The following is a 21,324-nucleotide window of genomic DNA, read 5'->3' on the forward strand; positions in this document are numbered from 1 at the left end:
TTTCTCTTCATCCTATGGTCTATTGACTTACCTCATCTCGCTCGACTGATTGATGTACGGATAGATACTTACTCACATATCAGCAGTGTCGTAATATACTTCATCCATGAGACACACGAAGAATGGTGCTAGGTTTACATAACTCGAATGAACTAAGGGTATTACTGTGATCTGCATGTCCTCCTCATCTAGGTTCAATCGTTACTTATTGTCTGATCAATTTCTTCACTAAAAGTTTTTTTGGAGCCTCCTTCTTTCTTTGCAACATGATAATTCCTGGTATTCAGTTATTAGGCTTAAAAGTGTAAACGAAGTAGTACTATTCCGAGTCAAGACAAATATCATGTCACACTCAAGACAAATCTACGCTTCGAGAGCTCAAACCGTACATGTTGCATTGTACTACGTGGTCAGTTGAGCAGGTTTGTTTTTATATAGACTAATCCACCTCAGCTTTCACGTTGCCAATGTCCACAGACCGAATTTCCTCACCGATCATCTTCAATTCCTGAGGCAGGCCTGTGCGGTGAGTTCACCATCGTCCCTTCCCTCTCAGTTCCCCTCTGCCCGACGCGCCTGCCCATCACGCGCTTCACTGTTTATTTTCCCTCCCACAGAATTATTTGCATTCTGGCATCTCCAACTACCGCAAACACCACGCTTCTCACTTCCTCCCATTCATCCTCTTGTACACTAACAACCCCATCTCTTGGTCCTCCGCCCCTCGCATTAGATATTGTCCTTCTACGAGCTTCAGCACTACTCTGCGATTGGCCATATTGGAAGGCTTTGTGTAGCCGCCTTTCTTTTGTTGTTGAGACCGAGAGAGTATGTCACCAATGTTCCGTCTTTTACGATATTCTCGAACCCTGACTGATCTTGGTGCAGATTCTCCCTGCTCGACCAAAGTTTTGGGGCTTGAACAACGAGAATCCTGCTTGGATCACACTATCCTCTATCGGCTTCATTGTACCAGCTTTTCGACTTGCTTCGCTGCTTCTGTCCAATCCATCGATTATCTTACACGAAGCTCCTCCATTTGCCAGCTGTGCTCCAGCCTCCAGCGCAACAATGACTCCAAAACCAAAGAAAAGCAAGAGCTCGCAGCTTTCACGTTATCGATCAGATTCCGCTCACTCACTTGCACACACTGCGAACACTACTCTCCAGACTCCTCCTTCTACTCAGTCACAGCCCCGTCCATCGACTCCAGGAATCAATGAAGCTGATCGATCCACTCCGCTCTCGAGGCTCTTTCGACGTAACCGAACCAACACTTCACTCAACGCCGCTCACCAGCTAGCCATGGAAGCCCCCCCTTCCAAAATCGAGGGCAGCTCACCAGGACCAACTCCGGCCCCAGCTCCACCTCCGCCTCTTCCCACTCCCCTTCTGGCGGGATGCCCAGGCCGCGAGATCACGGGCGCAAAGACCAATGGCCGCGAATGGGCCTGCGACTTGGATGAGCCTCCTGTCTTGGGCTACTCTGAAGAACTGTCCAAGACTGACTTTGAAGAACACCCACTGGCCCATTATATCAAGCTGGAAGAGGGATGGGAGAAACACCAGCTTGCCATGTACGGCCTCATTCTGCCAGCCAAGGTCCAGAACGGCACTCCTATCTATACTTGGGAAAGCGACTCTGAAGACGGAGAGGATATGGACAAGGCATTGGTGCTTTCGAAGGAGAAAGGACAACCCGTTAAGCCTTCCGCCCAAGTGGAACGACCAAGAACGCCCTCGAACATCCTTCACAAAGTCAAGTCTTTTGCAAACTTCATTGCTACATCTGATGCAGAGAGGGATGTCCCCGAGCTCCCAACGCTCAAAGAACTACTCGACCAGTTCGGCCTACCCCCTGGAACCCCAACCGACACGGCGCCTCGGAGCTTTCTTCGTACGACCCGGTCCAGCAGCTCTCTGCGCCCAAAGACTCCTACTAGAGCTGTCCCTAGTGCTACCAAGCTACGCAGCAAGCGAAGCGCAGGAATCGAAAGATCCCAGATCTCCAACCCCATTGCTCCCGAGGAAATGAGACGGGTTGGATCTGATTTCAGCCAGGCGGTGGCTCGACGCGGCAGAAATATTTCCGGAGGCGAGCGAGATTCGCTCTACGCATCATCTTTGCGAAGCCCATCAAACTTGATATCCCCGTCCCTTTCGACGAGTGCCCCTCTCTATCTACTTCAGCCTCAACACCCTACCGTCTACTTTGGGCAGAACGAGGCCCCTCCCGAGTTTCGACATGCTCCGCCTCGTCTAGCTCCCATGGAGTACACTCGTCAATATTACATTGCCAAAGCCAAGGCAGAGAGGGAAGGAGTCGACTGCACAATTCGCAAGCCTGCTGTGGTCTGGGCTTGGACAGAAGACTTCAAGGAGTTCCTTTTGCTCCCGCAACTACCCGCAGGCCTTCAGAGAAACTTCTTGCCGGACGATGGCAAAGACTGCAAGTTTTCCAAGATGGGTCGGTCATCAAAGAACAATGATGTTGGCAAAAGAAGGTCCTTCGTTCCTCTTCCTTTGGACCTTGGCCCTTCTACTCCACTCATGCCTGCTCACTTCCACAGCAACTCATACTCTTTCATCGGCTCTGACCACAATTATCGTTCATCTAGTGATGGATTCTTACTTGATCGTCCCGCAGCGGCCAGATATGAGAGTCTCGTGCAGTCAACAAGGTTGCTGCTCGATGACCCTTCCACCCCCCTGGCTGAAGAAGAGAAAGATTGCTTTGTTGGTGTTTGCCTTAATACCACCAGTGAGGCGAAGCCCTTATCTCGCCCCGGAATGATTCAGGCATCTCCTATGGACAGAGCTTCTATCACTCCACTGCCCCTGCGCTTTGCTTCCCACCGAGCTTCCAGTGAAGCTCAGCCGACAGATGCGCTCACGGCTACCCTTCCTCACCCTCGCAATGCCGAACAGCTGCCCGCTGAAAGTCATCGTCGGGTCAGCGATTTCACGCAGGCTGCATCGAATGAAGTGGCTTCGCCCGATGCTTCTTTTCGAAGAACCACTGCACCTATGTCATTATCCACAACTAGTGTTGAAGGAAGCTTACCTGCACGTCGTGCACAAAGTAGAATGACAGAAGCGTCTCCGCCTTGCTATGGCTCTGCAACTTCTCATAAAAGATATCGCCAGCAGTTTACATTGACAGCCACGGGTTACAGAGACGAAAACAATGTATCGCCTCTCAGTTTTGAGCATTTACATGAAATACCTTTTACTGGAAACGTGTCCCCTTTGAGCAACTCTCCGGCATCTGCACAGACTGAGGTCTTTGCGCCAAAGGTCACGCGGAGACAGGAGACTCAACAGACTTTGGACGACGCTCTGACACCAGTGGTTGAAGATGAGACATTTCACCAAAGCATCTCAGATGATGCAGCTGATATTGCAGACACTTCTTCCATTTACTCACAGGATAGTGCTGTCACTGCAGTTCACCATCCTTTGACTGGATGTCGCCCTTCTTCTACGGACTTGATGTTGCTGGCGCCTACGACCAGTGAGCTTGAGAATGGAGAGGGTTTGACCCCGCGCCAACCAGAGAACCTTCCTTCCCATGTCGCTCACTCTCAGGAAAGAGCTTCACGTCGCTCACCTGGCCTCGAAGCTACCTCATGCGTTCCAAGCTCAGAGACTACCCAGTCTCATTTCGTTCATGAGGAAACTGATGATACTGCTGATCACAGATACTCCGAAGCTCCATCCAGTTCAATCAGCAACTTCTCATCGCAAGCGACTGGATCTGCCGTAGACCGTCACGATCGCTACTCGACTGCATCTCATGTGAGTACAGCCACATCTGTGTCGACAGCCGCCTCTTTTCGACTTCCCATTCAAGGCACTCCTGCAAGCCTGGAAAGCGACTATGCCAAGGTCAGCAGCAAGTATGCACGCCATGTGGCTACCGAGATCTCGGCTCCGGAAGCTTCTTCAAGAATCTCCAGCATGCGGGCCCAAGATCCTCTCCCGCCCTCCCGAAGCTCTGTCACCAGGAACCTATCGTCTTCCCCTCACATTACTTCCGCAGTAACCTCAGCCGACACTGCCGCGTACTACCGCCAGAAGCGCCTTCCCAAACGACCAGAGCCGGCTCACAAAGACCCTGTTACCGAGGCCATTGAGTCCTCTCGCAACTCGGAGCTTCCATCTCTCCACGTCAGAAGACGCAGGGCTGTCCCGAGCCTTCCTCAAATTTCGGCATCCCAGGCATACCCGAAGCCGCTGAGGCTCAGCACGATGAAGAGCCCCAGTCCAGCTCCTACGGCGTCAGGCGCCGACCGCGCAGCATCCGCCGCCAGCACTGGAACCGTCGCTCGTTCAACTTCGAGACTCATCACGGATATCGGAAACGAGTTGAACCGCGAGATGGAAGAGGTCTTGTCGCCTCGCTCCGCTGCCATGGCTCACCGCCCGCTGACGCCGAAGAAGGAAATCGACGTCGATACGCCTACTCGTCGCCCTCGCCAAGTTCAGTCAATGAAGGCGATTCCTTTCAACGCGCCTCCTCTTCCGGCGCCTAACAAGCCGCTTCCTTCGATCCCGAAGCCCAAGACGCCGAAGCCCCAGCCGAAGAGTGAGGCTCCTGACTCTGCCTTCATCGACGTGGACTTTGGTCCTGGTCCTGCCAAGTCTTACGTTCCCGCTCGACCGCCGCCGCCCATCCCGGCCTTGAAGCCGATTGACACCACTTCGCCGTCTGCTTTTGACACGACTTTCGACCCTTACGTCACTCGAGCTGACTTCTCTATCAAAAGAGACCGCACAGTTCGTCCCGCAGCGTCCATGGCGGCGATGTCTCCTCGTCCCAGTAAGTTTATCCACGGCCTCAACATCGAACTGAATATTGACATGAAGTCGCAGCACCTTTGGTCGATCAGCGCCAGCAGCGTGTCAATCAGCCTACAACCTCTGCTTATGCTCCGATATCAGCCAACGCCCCTTCCCGATTCTTGGGTAAGATGGCGTCGATGGCTGAGCTCAAGAATGGTAGAAGAGACACGATCTCGAGTCGTTCGACGGACAGCGACGACGCCGTGGGAATGAGAACTTTCCTTAGTGAGGATAGTGCTGCTTCTTCCGCGTCCTCGTCGACCAGAGACAAGGCCACGTCGGGCTCGAAGCGGAAGTTCTTCAGTAACTTGTTCAAAAGAAATCGCAAGGATGGCGAGAACTAAGTGTTTGGTATGGGAGGAGTGTGAGGATTAGGGGAGAACAAGGTCTGGAAAGGGATGTTCACAGACGAAACTGTGTGATACATATGTGTACAATTATGACGAGAAATGATGGCCTGGGGATCGGGGATTATGTATAATGGTATGGCTCATGCAGTTCTCACTAGGAGAAGTGCGACTTGACGCAGGGCAGAAATCATCAATGTGTTACTCGGCGTCCTAGTTTTTCCTCTACTGTGGTCCATTTCTCAAGCAGACAAGTGCAGGAGAATAGAGTCTCTTGCGATACCGCCAGCAAAAGAATGAAGGATATAGAAGAGTGACGTGTGTTAGAATGTGATACGAAGGTTTGCGTAACAGGATACGCTGTACGGGTAATGAGCCGACATCATTATTCTTGATGTTCAGGGTGAGGCAAGCCATGCCGGATCGGCTCTTTGAGTGGTACACTGGTCTCGTGTGGGAATTATGTCATCCGGGCCCGGCGTCCAGGTCATGGGGATGGATCCTTCCGATCGCTCTGTCCGGGCCGGTAGGTGGAGACGAGAATCCCCTGACCGGGATCCTTGGTTGCTCCAAGTTGCAACGCCTTAGGGCGAGTGCGGATATCAAGGTTCAAACTTCACATTGCACCGTTGAACTCTTTCAGAGTTGTCTCTCATGTCGCCAACGTCTTATCGTCGCTAACGGCGAAAACGAAAAGAAAGAGGTGATGAGTTGACCACCCCACGTGGCCGCGACGCAGCCCAACGTCTTCTCACAAGCTACCACCGACGTTGCGTGGACTGACGACGTGGCGGACCACGCAAAGTCGACGCGGCTGGAACACTTTTGCTGCGCAGCTAGAGTATATATAGCACAGTCCCCGAGATTGTTGAATTCCACCCATTCGCATTGTTTTCGTTTCTTTTGTTGATGCATCCTGTGGCACCAAAATAGCGGGCAAAGAGGCTGATGGAATGTTGCTTGCGGGTATTGTGCAGACCCGGGTCGCCGGAACGGGAACGGAGCCATCACTAATTCCTTTTTCAGTCTCCTGTGCTGTGCTAAATCTGAACCCAGCACGCAGTCTCCGTGAAAATGCTACCTACTATATGGCCATTTCGCTACTATCCAGCCGGTGGGAGGATTTGGAGAAACCGAAAGAGAGAAAACAGAGGCAGGGAAGCTCCCTGTGGCTAGTATGATTGGACCACCCGAAAGAACTGGGGATCTGCCATTGCAATTAAAGGCTATTTTCAACACGGCAAAGGCTATTATAGTAAAACCACTTAATCGTCGACACCAGGCACAGGAGGGTCTTCATGGGGGGTTTTTGCAGCATCGCGCCTCTTTTTTCTTTGGAATGCGCGCGCAACCCAAGACAATCGAGTGGCGGCTCAAATTACGCAGCACGCAGGACCCAGACAGACATGTTTGTTTTCTCTGCACCGGAGCTTACGTTGAACCTCCGACGGCAGGTTTCCCTCCTTTGCTGACCTGACTTGCGGGCGAATGCGACCCCCCAAATTGAAGAGAAAAAAAAGTCTCCAAAAAACAAACTTCTTTGATGCGAAATTTCCCACCACCGCACGGGCGATTGGAGATGCGCCAATGTTTGCCAAGGGGGGAGAGCGAGAAACGGGAGGCCCGGACTGCAAGCCTCCGTGCCGGACGGAAACTGAATAAGTTGGGCAGATGTCCCCCATGGCGGAGCTTGTCAGACACAGTTAGGCGCTTTGCTTGAATGCCTTTCTCCTTCAAAGTGTTTGCTTCTTCTCATTCATTTAGTCATTCATTCCTTTCGCCAGACGCTCATTCTAGATCATAACTACGCAACCCATAGACACTCATTGTAAAAACACACACAATCCGCGCCAGTTTGGATAAGGCAACAATAACCAAAAACGAAGAAGACACAATGAAGTTCTCTCTCCCCCTCCTCCTAGCCCCCCTCGCCGTCCTCGGCCTCCCCACCGCCGACGACACCGCGGCCTCTCACTCTCACTCTCACTCTCACGCCGCCCGAGGCCACCACGCCGCCGCCCACCTCCTCACCCGCCAATCCCCCACCAGCATCGACAAGCTCTTCAAAGCAAAGGGCAAGCTCTACATTGGCGTCTCGGGCGACAATGGCATCATGCAGCAGGGCAAGACCGCCGCCGTCATCCAGCAGAATTTCGGCCAGGTGACGCCCGAGTACTCGATGAAGTGGGACGCCACCGAGCCGACGCGGGGCAACTTTGATTTCACAAACTCGGACTTCCTCGTCAACTTTGCGCAACAGAACGGGAAGAGCATTAGGGGCCATACGTTGCTCTGGCATCAGGCTTTGCCGGCGTGGGTGTCTGCTATCAAGGACAAGGCGACCATGACCAAGGTGATTGAGACGCACGTCAAGACGATTGTGGGCAAGTACAAGGGCAAGATCAGGTCATGGGTATGTTTTTGACTTCCCTGAAACGGTTCCTCTCCGTTCTCACACATCTGGTATGAGTATGAGTTCACCGTAAACTGACAATGCACAGGACGTCGTAAACGAAGCCTTCAACGACAACGGCACGATCCGCAGCACGGCCTTCTCCAACGTCCTGGGCGAAGCGTACATCGGCGTCGCCTTCCGCGCCGCGCGCCTCGCGGATCCCGCGGCGAAGCTGTACATTAACGACTACAACCTTGACAACGCCGGCTGGGGCAAGGTCACGGCCATGGTGAACAAGGTGAACCAGTGGATTGGGCAGGGCATCCCCATTGACGGTATCGGTGAGTTTACCTCTAGTTACCTCCACCCCCTCAGCCCCATGGAGAAGTACTCCGTAGATGAAGATGCTCAAAGACGGAGAGTCATTCATGAGAGACGGGGGTCAAACAATTTAGACAAAACCAAGGGACGACTAACACCACACAGGCTCTCAGGCCCACCTGGCAGCAAACATGTCCGGCAACATCCAAGCCGCCCTCGAAGCCCTCGCCCGCTCCCGCGCCTCCGAGATCGCCATCACCGAGCTCGACATCCCCGGCGCGCCCCCCAACGACTACGCCACCGTCGTCGGCGCCTGCCTCAACGTGCCCAAGTGCAAGGGCGTCACCGTCTGGGGCGTCAGCGACAAGCAGTCGTGGATGGCCACCGCCAAGCCCCTGCTCTTTGACGAGAACTGGAACCCCAAGCCTGCGTATAACGCCATTGTTGCCAAGTTGCGCAAGTGAGGTAACTGAGATGGAGAAGATGAAGGGATGGGGATTGAGTTCAACTGTGTGACTTTGGCATCGCATACAATGACCCCTTTTTGAACCTGATACATAAGACGAGATCTGGCTTGTCAGATACTTGCTAGGCGTCGCGGAGCTGCGCTCCGTTGCGCTCAGCCTTCCTCACAATTGTTGAACCAACGTGGCCTAGTTTCAATGGTATCATATCATCTGGTAATCGTTGGTGGGGGCCGGTAACACGGAAAGGAGGCAGACATACATCGGCTCCCAGCCCTCGTCCTTTAGACATAGAAGAGGGCAAGCCACAGAGACATAACTCCAATACATAAACAACTTATTGATATTGTCTAATGAGCTTGAAAAGGACAAGTGAAGTACATCTCTATAACACCTAAGCCTTCTTATGACCATTCAACCCAGTAACCGAATCAATCCTCCTGCGTCGGATCCGTAATATAGACATGTATCACTTGTATGCACCAAAGTCTTTTGAATGTTGATCAATTAAATAATTCTCATTCCTCATGAACGATTTCTCTTAAGAATACAAGATGCCACCCAACGCCGTCGCAATGAAGTTTGTATGATACAGGTCTTTTTTCTCTGGCCTAGAAAGCCAGGGGAACAGAATGCAATGTGTGTATGTTTGCGGTGTTTCCAATGCACAAGACATTTCAAACGCCAAAGCAATCAATGCGCTTAGGCAGTGGCATTGACCTTCTCCTCCTCACTGGCGGACTCGTGGTGGTGCTTGTGCACCTCGCCGCGCCACTTCGCAGAGGTGATGGGGTTGACGTGCTGGACGTACATGGTGTCAATCTCCTCGAGAGTGCGGTCCTTGGACTCGATGACAAAGAGGAAGACAATGACAGCCAGGGCAGCACAGCAGCCAGCGAAGACGAGACCGTAGAGGTAGTCAATGGCATCGGTGATGTAGCGGGTGAAGAAGGACATGAGGCTGAGAAGGAGTCAGTTGATAGTTTTTGCAGTTGAAAGTCAGGGGTACTTACAAGTTCCAGAGCCAGTTGGAGGCGGTGGCAAGAGCCATGGCGGGAGCACGGTAGCGAGCAGGGTACAGCTCAGCGACGACAGCCCAGACGAGAGGACCCCAGGTCGTGGCGAAACCGGCGATGAACAGGCAAGAGAAGGCAACGAGAACGGCGCCGGCCTGGGGGGTGTTGGAGGGGGTGACGGTGTCGAGAGCGAAGTGACCGACAAAGGCGTAGACGAAGAAGCACATCATCATCCACAGAGCACCGACGATGAGAGCAATACGGCGGCCAGACTTCTTGACAACAACCAGGCCGCCAAAGGTGCAAGCGACGTTGACGGATCCAAGAATGAGCTGAGTGACGTAGCTGTCGCTGAGACCGGTAGCGGAGAAGACGGTGGTTCCGAAGTAGAAGAAGAAGTTGGCGCCAGTGAGCTGCTGACCGGCCTGAAGCACAATTCCGAGAATGGTACGGTAGAACATGCGGGGGCCGGTGAAGATCTCCCAGATGCTGGTGTCGGCGCCAGCAGACTCCTCGGCGACCTTGGCCCGGATCTCATCGATCTGGAGGTTGACAGAGGCGGCATTGGGCTCGACTCCGGCAAGCTTGGCAATGTTGCGGCGAGCCTCGTCCTCACGACCTTGACGGAAGGCGTAACGGGGGGACTCGGGAAGGAGGAGGATACCGGCACCGAGAATGAGGGCCCAGGCGAAGCCGAGACCGTTGGGGATGCGCCAGGAGGCAGAGCCGGCCTTGTTGTGGGTCGCGAAGTTGACAATTTCGGCGAGCCAGATGCCGAGCGTGATGAAGAGCTGGTAGGTGGAGACAATGACACCGCGGATAATGGCGGGGCAAGACTCGGACTGGTACATGGGAACGACGACGGAGAGGGCACCGATGCCGACGCCGTTGACGAGGCGGCCAATGGCGAACTGGTACCACTTGGTGGTGGAAGAGATCTCGATGACGATACCAATGCAGGAGAAGAAGGCAAAGAGCGAGATGGTCATGCGACGGCCGAGAGTGTCGGCGAGCTTGCCGGCAGTAAGAGCACCAACGAGACAGCCGATACACAAGAGACCGACGATGGTACCCTGGCGAGCGGCGCTGAAGACGTAGGTGCCATCCTGGGGCTCACCGAAGCGCTGCATGAAGTCTTCCATCAGGAAGAAACCGGAAATCTGACCACTGTGAGGAACAAAGGGTCAGCAAACGGAACGGCCGGCGAGACATGTAGGTCTTAGAAGGAGGAGGGCGGGGCGGAGAGGTGCCCCCCCCCCCTTCTCCGGGGAAGTAAGACATACCTGACATAACCGAACATGAAACCACCGATACTGGCAACGAGGCCGAGGAAAGCGGCGGCGAAGGTAATCTTCTGCTCAGCCGTGATGTCGGAGCTGGAGTCCGAGGTGGGAGCGTCGGCTTCCGTCCGGTCCTTATGCTCTACGCCCTTGCCACCGAGCTTGGGGAACTGCATGATGGGCGATGCTGACGATGTGCGTCGATATGGGGATGGATGATGTGGGGGTGGGTTTGGTGTTCTCGATCCAGGGGAGGATGTAGAGGCGGGAGAGATAAGTCTGTTGGTTCCGAGGGTGATGATGTCTCTGGGTGAGAACGAGGTTCTTGTTGGTGTTGAGGTTGTTGGGTGTCTGCTTCAAGAAGAAGGAAGAGGGAGGAAGGAAGGTATTATACCTGCCTTGAGCTGTTGAGGTGTGGAGAGGGACAAGGTAGTTGAGATAAAACTCTGATTAGTCTGGAGAAGTGTGGGATGGGAAGGAGGAAAGGGGGCCAAGAGTAAACGATGGGGGAAGGAAAGGATTCTTTTTGTATTAGAGGAAAGAGGTCAGGAGACGAGCAGGTCCTTCCCACAGTTCCATAGGTAAGGTACGGAGTAGTCTGGGTTGACTGGGAAGGTACGGCGTGACTGGGGAGTGCCCGGGGACTGGGTCTCGCGACCACGGCTCCGGGTTGGGACGTACCTACTTTCCGGTTCGTACCTTCCTCACTTTGCTTCCTACCTTACCCAAGTTACTTACTTTACCTAGTACTTACTAAGGTAAGGTATGTACCATAAGGTAGGTGCTCACCTTATTTCGGTACTTGGCCAAGGTATGGAAGGAAGCACGGAAGGAGAGGTACCTTGCCTTGCACGACATGGCATGGCATGGCGGAAAGCACGACGAAAGGCGCGAAGAAGGGAAGGAAGCAAGCAAGGAAGGAATGAGCAGATGCTCACCCCGTTCTCACCCATTGGGAACCCATTTCACTCCCCGTATATCCCCGTATGCCTCCGCATGCGTTTCCACACTTTGACTGATGGAAAGGTGCTTTTCATGCCTCATGATCACGTCTCTGACCAAGCAGGGCAGCCAGGGTGGGCATGGACATCTTGGTTTGCTTGCTAAACAACGAAAAAAAAAAAACGAAAGGAAAGGAAGAAAACGATACCCACATTGCTGGTACTGGCTAACCCACACTCCCACACACTCCCACAGTCCACAACAACATGCATCAAACGGACAAGTCGGGGGCCCGTGGGCGAACCAAGAAAAGTGCGGGCAGCAACGTACGTGTGTGGGCTGGACTGTGGGATAATGGCGGGTGAAGACCGGGTGAAGAACGACGTGGTGGTAGTGGTGGTTCTGGCCCAGTCGTCTCGCGGGCGGAGAGTCGCGAGAGAGAATACCGTGACCGTGGTGACATGTCGGACCAGGGTGACTTTGAAAATTGACGGTTGTGGTTGTAGTGAGAGGGCCTACCTAGGTACCTTGGGAGGAACCTCTGGAACCTCTTGGGACGGTGGGACCGCCGCCGATGGGCCGGATGGCCATAGCTCTCGCCGTGTCGCGAGCCTCACGAGTGACGTTGGTGGTACATTGCGCCGAGTACCTCCGGCCGACGCAGCTGAGCTTCAAGCAACCACCGTGGCACCGTCCAGCACCCGACACCGTCAAGGAACTGGATCTGGCGTGCACGGTGCACTAGGGGGTACGGTGGGCAAGGGAAGGGGTGCGCCCCGTGAGCTGATGATTGACGTCGAGTCTCATTGCAATTATTCGGTCCAATGCTCGGCCACTAAGAGGAGTCGGTCTAAACATGAGGCTCCCCGGTGTGAGCGAGCAGTGAGCACTACAGAGAGTGGTGGTGGTTCAAGCAAAAGGCAAGGTGACAGGGACCGCAGACCAGACTTTCGAAAAGAGGCCGAGACGACGGCGTATGCGGCAGGGTCACCACAAATTATTCGCGGTGATAGCTGGAACTCGCCGAATGGATCTGGCTTCCCTGTCCAGGATCTGTGTTCGTGGTTGCAGGCAGAGGCAGGGCGACAAATCCAGAAAGCAGTCAAGGCCCAGATTGGACGGGCCACAATTACACTAATCGGACCCTTTATCCTTGGCGTGCTGCTGGAATCTCTCTAGTGCGGAATTGCACGAGATGATCCGCCCGCTGTCCAGAACTTCATTCGTTGTTGGTGGAGATCCCGAAGCCTCCGATTGACGTCAGGGTCAGGATGCACCGATGCAGGTCCCGTCGCGTATGCTGCCACCATACCACCGTGCCACCGCACCACGGAATTGTGAAGAGGCACGTAACCTTGATCATCTTGGTACGCGCCATGCCATGGAGGGACGGGAGTTTGATTGATTGAGTGACAGTGACGACGGCTTGGCGGCTGGCCTTGCTTGGCCTACGCTCTACCTAGGTACACAGTAGCATTGCTAGCATCGCGAACAGGATATGCTGCACGGCTGACTGATGGACTGACAAACTGAAAGCTTAACGTGCAGGTCTGTCATACACAAGTACGGGAGAGAGAGTCAGGTTCCCTGCCCTTCGATTGAACCATTCCGTTTCTTCGAGAAAAGATCGCTGGAGCCCTGGAGCCACATTCGCTCACATCATAACATCAGACGATGCACTTGTTCGTCCACGTATGCTTAGATGCGGAAAGAAACCGACGTGGTAAACAGGGACATGCATAGTAATGAAGGGAAAGGGAAACAAGCAGAGAACCACTTGAAAAAAAATAAAATAAGAGGGCATCCACATTTTGGGCCCAAGTACCGTGCCGTCGCCGCATCTTCCTTCCCGGGTACGTACTTTACGGTAAGGTAGATCTCCACTGCACGGGCGGCATCTGCCATCTGGCATGCCATGGTCTGTCACTGGGATTCTGGGAATATCATGGATTTTGTGGTTTTTTGAATAGTTGCACCGCACATACTCCGAATAGGTATCAACACGATGCAGACCCGGTTTACCACGACATGCACACTTTGACCATACCATCGTATCATAAAATCAAAAAATCAAAAAAAAATTTCCCCGAGCTACGCATCACATCGTCCGGTCAAGACCTCATTCTCCGGACCGACATATGCACCACGGTCATGTCAGATCACGAGAATAACAACCTTCACCACAAAGGGCTGCAAAGGCTGCAATGACTGCAATGACTGCGAAAGAAAACCACAAGTCCACAACGCAGCCGCATGGCATCGCATGGCAGCTTGGCCCACGCAAGGTCCGATTAGACGCTGACCCCTGCACCCCTGCCCCATCCACCTTGCCCTTTCTCTTCACAGTTCACGCTCTTCTTCTTGTTTTCCATCTGGCATTTACTGCTTGACTGTAAAGAAAAAATGTTATCTCCTCCCCTGTCCGCTGACGGGACCCCCACCCCCTGAACCCTGTTGGTCCTCTTCGGCCCGGCAAGCAGATGCCGCCGCGACACGCCCCTACTAGGCTGCCTTAGCTCGCAGATACGCCTGGACACCTTGTATCCGTATCTGTCCCTCGCTCTGTGGCTTGCTCCCGTTGCTTCTAGCGCGCCTGGTTCCTGATAACCGCCGACCGTCTACTAGGTATGCATACCGTTGGCGCCACTGTTGGTCAACGTTCAACGGGAGGCAGAGTCTCGGAGAGTGAGAGGGGAGGGTTGTAGCGAGAGATACTCGTGGCTCGTCGAATGAAAGACCAGAGAAACATGAGAGCTATAGGAGCTATTGAGGGCTATGGATGCGGCTCACGGCTCGACGAGTCTCGTCCCTTGAGCCAGATCATTGCACAACCCACTTCACCGGCCGGCATCCCCTTGGTCTGGTCCACGATGGGGAGTCGTGGAGTCTACCTTCTAACGAGAGACATGAGAGAACCAGAAAAGCACCGAGACTCGGCCACGACTCCACGATTACCGCGAGAGCACGCCGAGTATTGAGCCCCATCCTACGCCAGCTACGAGTAACGTAGCTATGCGAAACAGCGACGAAATGTGCTGCCGGCCAAATGGCAACCGCTACCTACTGCGTACACGGCCTGGTCATTCACGATATGTGGAAACTCCCAGTCCCAGAGGCCCAGAGTGAGGGAAAAGGGAGGGTATGATGGAGTATTGTGGTAAGAGTCTTCTCGTCTCCTTTGCACGCGAGAGGAAAAGGGCCGACAAGTGAGGAACTCGCAACGACACGAGACCATGAAAATTTGCTTCACGGTTGAATGAGAAGTGGGCATGAGGAGCTACGGAGTGGTGGAAGGGGGGATTGTACAGAAATTTGAGCGAGAAGTGGTCAATATCAAGACAGCAAATGACTTACCACTGGTGGTGAAGCTCACGATGGACGAATCTATCGTGAAACATCTCGAGGCTCAATCTACCGTGGTAAGGTCAAGCCACCTCACTTGAGAAGCTGTGGCTCACACAACTGCCTCTAGGCTCAAACTTCACCACATTGCCACGTAGGTGATAAACAGTCCATGAAAGACTGTGGCTCAAATTGGATCTCAAGGCACTAACTCGGATCTTTTCTGAAAAAAGGTGGCCCATTGCGCGCGCAAATTCTCGCCTCACCTCGGCCGGACGCCTTGAATGCGGATCCGCCCAGGGGGGGGAGAGGGGTGTACCGTGTGAGACTGTGAGTGTCTTTCATCGCGGCGGACCCCTCCGCCCCATCAACTATCCGTAAAACCACCATAAGGGCCCGAAGTGCGGCCACGCCGCTGCGGTCGGTCCCTGAGTGTCCCGCTTTTAATCCGGTGGTCTGATCGGAGGTTTTCCGTGAGCTCGACGTTCAACTTTTCAGGTTCTTACACGGTGAGGTTGCTGGAGGCTGAGGCTCGTCTTTCCCTTTTTGTGCTTTCCGCTCTCAGCCTCGAAAGTATTTCGTACCCTCCACTCACTCTAGATTCCCATCTGTTGCGAACGAGACTGTCCATCGCGCGCATTTCCACGGATTTGAATGGTCGGTGACAATCGCGATGTTTGATGCTGCTATCGCCGACGCCGATACTAATACCAGTGCCTCCCCATCAACAATTGCCAATGCTACCCGTAACCACTGGAGCTTCTCTACTTCTGCCTCTCCGCAACGCCCGGAATGATCGCCTCCAGATGTTTCTCCGATCTCTCGGCGTTTGCTGATCTACCTACTTCCAGTGTCAAGGTGCTTAGGTCGTCCTGACTCGGGCCAAAATTCGATACCGATCCGACAAGGACCGTTTGCAGACACCCGTGTCGCGCCGACTCCCTCCGCGACGGAACAACTTTTGATTCTAGAGAGAAAATTCCGCACGCGCGCGTCGCGCAGAACTTGCTCCGGAGTACTGTCTACGTGAAGCCATCGTGACAATGACATCCGATAACGCGCGATGGAGAAGAAAGAAGACCCCGCACGGAATGGCCGTGGTACAGAAACGCATGCAGTGCTGTCTTCGGGAACCCCCCGTTATTCTTTCCCCAGATGTCGGAAGATTCACACATGTTGAATCATTCTAGAAATTCTATACATCACCTCCCCCGGATGACGTCGCGTCTTGGGCTCGGAGCGCGTGGCTGTCACACTCTTTTTTTTTTGTGTGTCACCCCTTCTCCCACTGCCCTGGGACTCGCCATTTGGGTAAGTACACGACTTTGTCATCACAGCTTCATCGGGTTCTCCAGTACACGTGTACAGCGCTGCAAAAGCACGCATCAGTCAACCCCCAGTTGACACGCACGTACTCCGTACATGGGGAACAAGTTCCTTTCCCATCCCGCTGGGTTCCCCCGTTCTCGGGCGAGAGCCGATTATCCATCCCACCACTTCATCCCGCGGGTTTACCTTATTGACCGTACTTCCCAAAAAATCCTGGACGCTGTCACGGTATAGAGTACACACACATCGTCTCTCGCCACGGAACGTCACAGCCCTACGGTGACGGCGACAGCGGCACGGGTGTTGAAAAAGTGGGCAGATGGATCCGTGACGGTCGGAGATAAAGCTGGATTACTGCTGATGGCCGCTTATCGACTAGGCGCGAAACAGATTCTCAGTTGCGAGATAGCTGCGGTAGCTGATTCATGAGTAAGTAGTCGTCCTATGACGACATTCCACTAGGCTTAGGAAAAATCACTGAGTGAAAAAAATTCAAACCTCGTTATCGTTCGGGTGGTTCGACTGGCCACCGACGAGTCATGACCAATGACGTAAATTCCTCACGACAAACAACTCAACTGACGATTCCACAAAGTACAATGGAACGTGGGAATTTGACATCTGAGAGAGAGCTTCAAAACAACTTGTTTTGAACCATTCGATAATGATGGGGTTCGCAGCTACTAAGCTATGTACAATTCCCATCCTTGAACAATCGATATCCACTCCGAACAACAACCCTCATAACAAATGCTGTGTGACGTGCCTGAACCTGCTTTGCCCATGCTGTGGCCTGCCATTGCTTTTGGCCCAGAACGTTGACCGCTCTGATAGTATTCTCTGCGGCACCCTGGCCACTAAACCTTATCCATCAATAACGACTCTCGAGTCAACATCGTACCTCAGCCTCGCGGGGTATCATCATGTACACTACCACACTACTCGAGTGACTTGAGAAGATGTGAAACTTGTACAACAATCTAGTTGCACGTCCATCGCAGCGTGAAATCGCAACCCAAGCTGTCCACTAGCTGATTCAGTCCCTTAGTCTGTTTGCTCTCTTCCGACCCTTAGACCCTGAGGGAGCGGTCGAGGGCGGGGCGGGAGCCGGCGACATGTCTTCATCGTTTTCGTCGCTGACTGGTGCCGGCAGGCCTGGCGGCTCGGGGCCTCCAGTCTTTCTGGCCCAGTCGCCCACCCGCCTGTCCGCTTTTCTGCTCTTGACAGATGCGGGTGCTGTGGAAGGTGGGACGCGAATCGGTGGCATGTCTTCGTCAACATCGCTGTTCTGCACCGACTCCGGTTGCAGTGATGCCGCTGTTCGAAGTCTGATCCCGGAAGAGATACGCCTCTTGGCCTTTTCTCTCTTCTCTTTGAGGCGGTCGGGAATCTTCTCGGCCGCATACTGTGAGGCGACTGGCTCTGGTGAACTGCCATCATTCTCCATAGACCGTTGTCTGGATGAAGTTCCTCCAGAAAGCCTGACACGTTTCTTAGCAGGGCTAGGCCTAGCGTCTTCCGCTTCGACGGGGAGAAGCCTGGAAATGCCAGCAGGTTGGAGAGATGGAGACGCAGAGAGAGCATCCGATATAGAATCAGTCAGGAGTCGATTCGATTGGGCTGATGACTGCCGTGTAGACGGAGAATCACCTTCTGTCAGCCTGGTCTCATCATCCTCATCGGCTTCAGAGACGTTGTCGTCATCGTCTTTGTTGTTGTTCTCGTCGTCGGAAGCGTCGTCGCTGTCAACCACAAGTTCAGCACTGCGTGGCTCATTTTTCAGGCTCTTTCGACGGCTGGTTTTCTTGGGAGGATCAACAACAGCCATCTCGGTCTCGGTATCATAGTTGGTATCCCCTCCGCCGAGTATTTTGGCACCTCGGGGGCCACTCGCCTTGGCATCCTCCAGCAACCAACGGGCACAGTCTCTAACTGACTTTTCCTTTTGATCGGGGACACGCTGCCTTAGACGATACCATAGCAAATGGAGAGTCTTCTTAGGCCACTTCCTGCGGAATTCCAAGTCGGCGAGCTTCGTCCATTGAATCAATCGGTCGCGACCGGCGCCTCCTGCCAGAATAGCCCGGACCATTTTGTGTTTATCTTCGGGCGGCATTTCTTGGATCTGCTTGCGGGCCTTCTCCAAAGTCCAGGTGACCTTTGACGCGGGGCGCGAAGACCTCAGAACTTCGCTGGGGGTAAGTTCCACGTTGAGGGTCTTGAACTTTCTCATGCACTGCAGACGAGTGCGCTTGCGGCCCATCAGCTCACTGACCGTCTGCCAGTTGATCATGGGTTCGTAAGGCTGTTGAATCTTCGAAGGTGACCGGTCCGTCCGTCTGAGCAAGGTGATGACATGCTGAACCAATTCCTTTTCTTCCTCCTCGGTCCAATAATTGCGGCCTTCAGTGCGGCCACAAATGACATAGTTCCTGTAGCGGTCGCGAACATCCTTCTCGTGGCGACCCAGCTCTTCTGCAATTTTGATCCAGCAATTACCATGTTTGGCGTACAGCATCGCCAGCTTAACATCTTCTTTGGCAGTCCATCCTCCTCCGCGAGCCTTAAAGTTGTGGAAATTCTGGCGAGCAACATCGATAGTTTTCTGGCGGCGCCGGTCAGGAAGAGCGGCACAAATGTAATTCCACAGGTGGAGGAATTTCTCGCTGTCATATGGGATAGCCGTCTTAGACAGTTTTGTGCGCTGCTTCATCTGGATAAGATTGTTCATCTCCTCTTGTGACAGGTCGTTCTCTTCTCGATACTTCTCGACAACTTCTCTGAGCTTGCGCATCTCTTCATGGGAGAATTGGCCGGTGATATATTCAGGTGGTCCCTGAGGCGCTCCCTTGGGCTGGGGAGCCTTCTTTGGCGTTTTCGCCTTTACGGGCTTTGGTGTGGCGGTTGCGGGTGTGCGAGAGGCAACTGTGTGTTTGGGTTTCTTGAGCTTCATCTGAGGCTTTGCGGTCTTGGTCGATGCTGGCTTCTTGACTGGGGCTTCTTCAGTTTCGGGCTCCTGATCCTCGCCGTCCTCTTGGATCTCACGAGCCGCACTCCCTGCCACCTCGAGATTCTCTGGTGTCTCTTGGACTGATGTTGACTTTTCGAAGAAGTCCGGTTTGGAGCGCTGCTTCTTGGATGCCGTGGAGCGGGTAGACTTCTGAGCCGAACTAGGCAAGTTGCCAACATCAAAGGGCTGTTCTTCGTCTGGCTGGGCATTGCGACGTCGAGTAGCTCGCGGCGTCGTGGCCGGCCTCTCAACAGCTGCATCCTTCTTGGAATAAGTAGTGAGCTTTTTGGCTGAACCTCGGAGTGCATCGCGGAAAGTTTTGATTGGCAGCTGAGGGGTTGGGACGACCTCCGCCTCTTCCTCCATGTCTTCGCTGCGTGTACTTGACGGGCTTTCTCTCGGGGCTTGTGATGACGGGGGAAGACCATCGGCCAAGGACCCGTGACCAGACTGTGCGTCCTCGTCATCCTCGACGAGAGATCCCGGCGAAGAAGGCTGGTTCGCAGTTACGTCCATATCCACGTCTTGGTCACTATCAACACTGTCCCGATCGAATGTATCATCTTCAGGTGGTTCGACGATTGGCGAGGTTCGTTGAGCGGCCTCCGCCGAATCCTCCTCCTCTGAGGCGGTTGCCACGTCCTCCTCCATTGCGTCGTCCGTAGACTCCACGGCTTTTGCCGTATCGTGCGGTTGAGCTGCGGCCTCTTTGGCAAGGCTCTGTCGTAGGAGGGAGATCTGAGATCCCCGTGACATGCTCCTGCGCCTCTGCGCTGCAACACTGGGTGAAGACGCCGGTCCGTTCTGGCCATCATCGGACTCGTTGTCATCTGGACTTGGCAACACAGGTGTGCCGGAAGGTTGAGTAAAGAATGGCCTGGGGACACCGAGCAGTTGCGACTGCTGTGACTCGTATTTGATCTCGAGGGGATCGGCCTCGGAGGCGGGGCTGTGAACGATAGCTTGGGCGATGCTGGTGTCCTCGGGCGACTCAGGCACAACATCCTCGGGCTCGGCGTCCTCCATGTCGACATCTTCGAGAGAACGACGCGTCTTCTTCTTCTTCTTTCTCTTTTTCCGATCCGACGAGTGCGACGCGCCTAGCGCACTAGGATTATCCGATTCACGCTTGCGCTTTTTCTTCAGTTGAGGCGAAGAAGTGATATCGTCATCGGCCACAATGGCGTCACTGGAAGGTCCAATTTGGCCACTGAAGATGGAAGATGAGGGGCCTGGATCCGAGTGTTCTGGGTCTGTCGCCTTGCTCTTGCCCTTCTTGCTGCGATCCTTCTTGTCCTTCTTGGACTTTTTGGACTTTCGTTTCTTCACGCTATGGTCCTCGTCGGAAGGATACGCGGCATCCGCAGCACCCCCTCCATCGTTCGCTTGGGTCGAGAAAGGGACCATGGAAGAAAACGGGTCGATGTAGTCGTTAAATGTGTCGAGACCGGTCTCGTCCTCGTCCGCCATTCTGCCCAACAGTCTGTCGTCAATTCCGTCGGGGTACTCGGCCGGCGCAGTTGAAGGGAATATCCGATCTTCGCTTTCGTCGCGGGTTGGTCTGGTAGGTCCAGGCGAAGAGTTCTTGGTGGGCGTGTATCGGTTGAAGATTCTCGAGATGGAGTTGAACATGGTGAAATTTCCACCAGGGCGACCGGCGGCGCAGGAACGCAGGACAATTGGGAAGGGACGACTGGCAGGAGGGGCCGAGAAGGGTCGTCGCAAGGAAAGCGCGCTGGGGAGCTTCCCTCTATGAGAAGGTGCTTGCTCCTTCCAGATTGGTGCTTTCCACAACCAAGATAAGGTCGCGTACGAGGTGCCGTTGACGAAGTAAAAAAAAACGCGAGTGGAAGGTGGACCCACAATTACGGTAGGATGGCGATGAAGGAAGGAACACGGTCCACTGACCAGGAGCTTGGGCCGCCCCGTCTCTCCCCCCTTTGGTACCCCTCGTACCTTCAGGGCCGGCACAGGTAGGGACCTCAGTACTTAGTTAGGTACTCAAGTTACATCATCACCAGTCAAAGGCGTGG

General features: G+C 53.9%; 5 protein-coding genes across 5 annotated transcripts; 3 read left to right on the forward strand and 2 right to left on the reverse strand.

Annotated features, from left to right (window-relative positions):
* Window positions 1-343: 343 nt before the first annotated feature.
* Window positions 344-5,189, forward strand: CPAR01_14242 (uncharacterized protein; the record flags this gene model as incomplete). Its single annotated transcript, XM_060498493.1, has 4 exons — window positions 344-409; window positions 478-828; window positions 889-4,822; window positions 4,876-5,189. 4 exons carry the CDS (start codon window positions 344-346, stop codon window positions 5,187-5,189), a joined length of 4,665 nt encoding a protein of 1,554 aa, XP_060342554.1.
* A 1,897-nt stretch (window positions 5,190-7,086) lies between these two features.
* Window positions 7,087-8,372, forward strand: CPAR01_14243 (glycosyl hydrolase family 10; the record flags this gene model as incomplete). Its single annotated transcript, XM_060498494.1, has 3 exons — window positions 7,087-7,605; window positions 7,694-7,928; window positions 8,074-8,372. The coding sequence occupies 3 exons, from the start codon at window positions 7,087-7,089 to the stop codon at window positions 8,370-8,372; spliced, it is 1,053 nt and encodes a 350-aa protein (XP_060342555.1).
* Window positions 8,373-9,074: 702 nt separating this feature from the next.
* Window positions 9,075-10,844, reverse strand: CPAR01_14244 (uncharacterized protein; the record flags this gene model as incomplete). The annotated part of the gene is made up of 3 exons (XM_060498495.1): window positions 9,075-9,333; window positions 9,386-10,555; window positions 10,672-10,844. 3 exons carry the CDS (start codon window positions 10,842-10,844, stop codon window positions 9,075-9,077), a joined length of 1,602 nt encoding a protein of 533 aa, XP_060342556.1.
* Window positions 10,845-11,876: 1,032 nt separating this feature from the next.
* CPAR01_14245 (uncharacterized protein) lies at window positions 11,877-12,789 on the forward strand (the record flags this gene model as incomplete). Its single annotated transcript, XM_060498496.1, has 3 exons — window positions 11,877-11,940; window positions 11,989-12,084; window positions 12,134-12,789. The coding sequence occupies 3 exons, from the start codon at window positions 11,877-11,879 to the stop codon at window positions 12,787-12,789; spliced, it is 816 nt and encodes a 271-aa protein (XP_060342557.1).
* Window positions 12,790-17,317: 4,528 nt separating this feature from the next.
* CPAR01_14246 (myb-like DNA-binding domain-containing protein) lies at window positions 17,318-20,923 on the reverse strand (the record flags this gene model as incomplete). Its single annotated transcript, XM_060498497.1, has 1 exon — window positions 17,318-20,923. The coding sequence occupies one exon, from the start codon at window positions 20,921-20,923 to the stop codon at window positions 17,318-17,320; it is 3,606 nt and encodes a 1,201-aa protein (XP_060342558.1).
* Between the last annotated feature and the right edge of the window lie 401 nt (window positions 20,924-21,324).

Source organism: Colletotrichum paranaense, assembly GCF_030867605.1.
Source record: "Colletotrichum paranaense strain IMI 384185 chromosome Unknown Scaffold_15.1, whole genome shotgun sequence".
Taxonomy (NCBI): Eukaryota; Fungi; Ascomycota; class Sordariomycetes; order Glomerellales; family Glomerellaceae; genus Colletotrichum; species Colletotrichum paranaense.